At 55.1% G+C, this 5244-nt stretch overlaps 1 protein-coding gene across 1 annotated transcript; it reads left to right on the top strand.

Moving 5' to 3' along the window:
* Nucleotides 1-197: 197 nt before the first annotated feature.
* LOC104545175 (tropomyosin beta chain-like) lies at nt 198-2125 on the top strand (the record flags this gene model as incomplete). Its single annotated transcript, XM_010190236.1, has 4 exons — nt 198-273; nt 1048-1110; nt 1662-1731; nt 2052-2125. Coding segments are annotated over 4 exons (283 nt in total), but the record flags the coding sequence as incomplete, so codon positions are not given.
* Nucleotides 2126-5244: the final 3119 nt, after the last annotated feature.

Raw genomic sequence — 5244 nt, 5'->3', positions numbered from 1 at the left:
TGAGAAGACATGAGGAATGGATGAACAAATGCATCCCGGCAGCTTCTGCTCACAGTGGCTCTGCTCCTTCTCCACCTGCGCTGCCTGAGTTTTCCCCTCTCTCAACTTGTTCTCTCTCTTTCCTCCTTCCCCATGCCTGCTCTTTCTGCTCCTCCCTCTCACCCTCCCCTGCCTGGTGGCCCCTGCTTGGGATGTAGTAAATGTGGTGACCTAGAGGAGGAGCTGAAAATTGTCACCAACAACTTGAAGTCTCTGGAGGCTCAGGCTGACAAGGTAGGACCCAGCAGGGCTGCTGGGGCGGGGCAGAGTGTGCGGGGTCTGGGGGTGCTGAGGTCCCACACCAGGGCAAAGGATGGCCAGAGGTGTCCTGTGGGGTTCATAGAATACATTCATAGAATCATTTGGTTGGAAAAGACCTTTAAGATCATCGAGTCCAACTATAACCTGTCCACTACTAAATCATGTCCCCAAGCACCTCATCTACCTGTCTTTTAAATACCTCCAGGGATGGTGACCACTTCCCTGGGCAGCCAATTCAAATGCCTGATAACCCTTTCAGTGAAGAATTTTTTTCTAATATCCAATCTAAACCTCCCCAGCACAATTTTAGGCCATTAATTACCCCTTGTCCTATCACTAGCTATGATTGACCCCCACCTCACTACAACCTCCTTTCAGGTAGTTGTAGAGGTGGATAAGGTCTCCCCTCAGCCTTCTCTTCTCCAAACTAAACAACCCCAGTTCCCTCAGCTGCTCCTCATAAGACTTGTGCTTCAGACCCCTCACCAGCTTTGTTACCCTTCTCTGGACACGCTCCAGTGCCTCAATGTCCTTCTTGTAGTGAGGGGCCCAAAACTGAACACAGTATTGAGGTGCAGCCTCACCAGTGCCCAGTACAGGGGCACAATCACTTTCCTACTCCTGCTGGTCACAATATTTCTGACACAAGCCAGAATGCCATTGGTCTTCTTGGCCACCTGGGCACACTGGTGGCTCATATTCAGTTGGCTGCTGACCAGAAATGGGTGCCTGTTTCTGTCTCTGCAGTATTCCACCAAGGAGGACAAGTACGAGGAGGAAATCAAGCTTCTAGGGGAAAAACTGAAGGAGGTAAGGTGTGTAGGGCTGGGACCCTCAAAAGAGGGGCTGGTACTGCATCAGTGCAGGCATGAGTTTGCCATTTCATGTGGGTTTTTACCCTGTTATGCCCATGTCCTCTCACCCTTCCCCAAATTGCAGCCCTGCAGTATGGCGGGTGACTGGGTCTGGGATGCCCCCATGGGGTCCCGCTACCCTGGAGAGCGTGCCTGTCCTGTCTGGAGGGCTGGTGTTTGCATCCCCAGGGAGCACAGCCTTGCTGAGGTGTATCCTGCAGCCCTGTGCTGCACTCTGCATGATGCCTCTGCATTTGGTGGTCAGGACAGGTTGGGATAAACAGGAAACCCAACATGGAGGCACTTTGCATACCTGCCTCCTTTGAGGGCAAGATCTCTGTTGCTGGTTTAGGGCATGGAGATCCATGGGGCTCTTGTCCCTTGCCTTTCCCAGGAGAGGGCTCATGGTGGGGGATACGAGAGATGCAGATGGGGCAGATTTGGGGTGCAGTGCAGCCATCCCCATTGTGCCCTGCAGCTCACCCTCTCCCCCCTGCACTCTCACAGGCTGAGACCCGGGCAGAGTTTGCGGAGCAGTCTGTGGCAAAAATGGAGAAAACCATCGATGATCTAGAAGGTAAAATGTCCTCACTGGCCCTGTGTCCCTCTTTCCCAGGGATCACTGGCCCCTGGTGAGGGTGGACAGGGCTTGGCTGGGGTGAGGGGATGGGCAAGGGTCATGGGAATGGGGAGGCTGCCATGATGTCTGGTGTGGGGACACAGAGCTGCTGGTGTCTGTGCCTCTGTCCTCAGTTGCGGAATAGTGCCGCATCCACACCACCTGTGCCCACACACTCCTGTTGCCCTTGACCCCTCACTCACAGCCACTCTCTCTCTTCCCTCTGCCCACCTCCCATCTTGCTCCATGCCTGCCCCCTGCCCACCCCCCACATGCAGATGAAGTGTATGCGCAGAAGATGAAGTACAAAAGCCATCAGCGAAGAGCACTTAATGACATCACCTCCCTTTGAGACCCCTACCCGACATCAGCACTGCACCCCCCTGCCTGCCTCACTCCCTCCCCAGTTCAGCCTCTTGCCTGCCTGACCATCCCACCACTTTCCCTGCCTGCTCTGTTCCCTCTGTCCTTCCTAGCCTATGCCTGTCTGTCGGCCCCTTTGGGACAAGAGCTGGCCCAGGGTGTTCCCACAATATCCCTCTTTGTGGGGAGACGAGGTGTAGGTGCTTAGGGGTGTTTGGTGGGGAAGGGGAGCAGCCTTCAGGACCCCCACACACTGGGTGGACAGTGCCCGTGCAGTTGCAGGTCTATGCCCCAGCATTGCTTGGAGGGGAACAGAGCTGTGCCCAGGAGCCCTTTGCTTCAGTAGCTCCCTCCTCAGCTCCCTGGCAGAACAAGCACCAGGGACCCCACAGCTCTGCTCCTCCACATCCCCCCATCAAAGCCTCCTGGTTCTGCTTGCTGAGCCCAGGGCGGGGGAGGGGCTCACAGGGAAAGCAGCACCTCCAATGCAAAAACAGAGAGGAGGGCTTAGGCCTGGGGGGCAGGGGGAGGTCCAGCTGTGCAGGCAGCCCATCCCCAGGCAGGCAGCCCCCAGACCCCTGCTCCTCCCTTGCCCCTGCCTCCCTTCTGTCCTTTGCACATTGCTCTTAAGTTGGCATTTCATGACATTTTCTTTTCTGTTCTGTCCCTCTGGGTTACTTAGTGGGTCTCAATAAAGCATTTTCTCTCCTCTGTTTCTCCTTTTTTTTTTCATGCTGCTCTGTCCCTCATCTTCTGCCTATCTCATGCAGATGCCAGCAGCCGGGTGGTAGGAGGTGGTTGCAGGGACCCCTGGGATGGCTGCAGCTGAGCCCTGAGCAGCTCCCACACTGCCGAGTTGATTGGGACAGGGCCCTTTGTGCCTTCGCCCAGGAGATGACCCCCACCACCACCCCCAGCTCTCAGACACAGCTTTCCTCATCTCGTGCCACCTTCTCTGTGACTCTTTTGGCCTGAAATAGCAGGGTTAGACCTGGTCTTGTCCATTCCCTGTCCCCACTCCCAGACATTGCCCACAAACAGCAGTCTCAGCCCTGGCATCTCCTGTGTCACCCTCCCATGCCGAAGGGGCTGACCCTATCCTTCAGCAGTGATTCCTATCCCTAACTGGGTCTCTGATTCTCATCTTCCTCCTTCTTCAGCATCCTACCCTGCCCCATAAATTCCCCAAATTGATGGACCCACAGCCCTGTTCCTGCCCCAGGACTGTCTGCCTCTTCCTACTGGCTCAACTCATTCCCCACTGCTGTCTGAGCAGCAGCAGGGTTTCCAGCAAGGGCTTTGGGGAACGCTGTCTCTTTTCACTAACTTGCCTTTCTCTCTCTCTCTCTTCCCTCTGCTGCACTGATGTCTCCATTTTCTCTAGAGCAGTCCCAGCAGGAGGCTCACTAACAAGCTGCGGGTCATCCTTACTGAACTTAACAACTGAGCTGCTGAGAACTCCCGGCCCCAGCCCAGCCTCCTGTACCTGGGCTGCCATCGACCCCACTCCCTGCCTCATTTTGTCCAGGCTGGCTTGGGGTTGTGCGAGCCCCTCCGCACTCCCCGCTGGGGTTAGGTGGTGCATGGAGCCTTGGCTTATATCCCTGAGGGTAACTGCCCTGCTTGGAGGGGACAGGGAGCCTTCTGGAGCTGATCATTTTTTCTTGGGAGAGGAACAAGGGTTTTTGTGATGTTATGGGATGCCCATGCAGTGATAGCTGTCCCCCAGTGTCAGTCTAGCCCCGCTAGGGAGGCATGCAGTGGGCTTGTATCGCTGCCTTCCTACCCTTGTCCCAGGAGTCAGTGGCCAGCTGCTTCCCCCTCACTATGCAGGGAGGATACCCTCAGAGTGGGGTCCCTGCAGGGTGCTGGGAGGGCTGGGACAAGAGCTGTGGACCCAGTAGCACCTGTTACCCCAGACTTGAGACGGGGAAGAGCCTGTCTGGAAGCACTGGGAGACAAGGCTGGGTGGGCAGAGCTCTTGTCCCATCCTCATCTCTAGAGGGAAGGAGGATGGGTGGTGGGGTTGCTTGCGTGAAGTCTGCTCTGCAGAGATACCCTCTGTGGCTGGAGGCTGGTGCCGTACTGAAATGTCTGTCTGTGTGTGTATGTCTGTGCTTGGTGTGGTGTGCGTGGATCCGGCTGCACCTGGGTATGCTTGGGCTGTGTCCGTGTCTGTGTGTGTGGCTGACTGTATGTCCCTTGTGTTCACAGAGAGTCTGGACAGTGCCAAAGAGGAGAATGTGGGCATCCACCAGGTCCTGGACCAGACCTTGTTGGAGCTGAACAACCTCTGAGCTGCCCCGGGGAGCCCCCATCCCTCTTCCCTAACCCTCATGTGCACCCCACTGGTACACTTGGGATGTCATCAGCTGAACTGCATCTTGGCCAAATCCACACACTCATCGAGAAGGGAAGCCCTGCAGCTTTACACCATGGCTCAAGGGTGTCTTGTGCGTGCACAGCCTGACTGGCTCTGTCCTGTCTTCATGTCTAAATATTAAAGCATTTTGACAAGATGGATGGGTGTGCTTGGTCCTTGTGGGCAGGCACAGTCACTGGGAGACGTGGTGGGGGGTCTCCCTCCCCAGTTCACACTGCACAAGGAGGTTCTGCAGGGTCTTGGGTCTGGGGTGGGTGTGGCCAACATAAGGATGTTTTCTGTGACTGTAGGGGGGCCATGACCAATGACGCACATGGTTTGAGCTGTGTTCCCCCATCTCCATCACCTCCTTGGAATGCACAGAAAACTTCCAAGTCTCAATCTCAGTCCAAACTGACCATCCTCTTCAAGTGCACAGTTATAAAGATATGTCATGGGTGTGACCCCTTCCATAGCCGGCATGTTACCTGCCTGGCACTTGGGAAAGCCACAACATCTTTGATCTCTTCATGGATTCTGCTTCATGGTTCATGTTCATGATGCCATCTGAGCACGTATACAAACGTGTGATTATACATGCACACACTGTTACTTACCAGGGTCTTCTCCAGGTCTGTGGTTAGCTGCTTACTCCATGTCCTAGTTGCATTTTCTATTACCAGCTGCTGAACGCCTACCTGATGAACAGCTGTATAGACTAGTAAATATTAATGCAGTAAGCAAGC

The sequence above is a fragment of the Mesitornis unicolor genome, unplaced genomic scaffold, assembly GCF_000695765.1.
Source record: "Mesitornis unicolor isolate BGI_N332 unplaced genomic scaffold, ASM69576v1 scaffold35618, whole genome shotgun sequence".
NCBI lineage: Eukaryota > Metazoa > Chordata > Aves > Mesitornithiformes > Mesitornithidae > Mesitornis > Mesitornis unicolor.
This window is presented reverse-complemented; position numbering and strand designations above follow the sequence as displayed.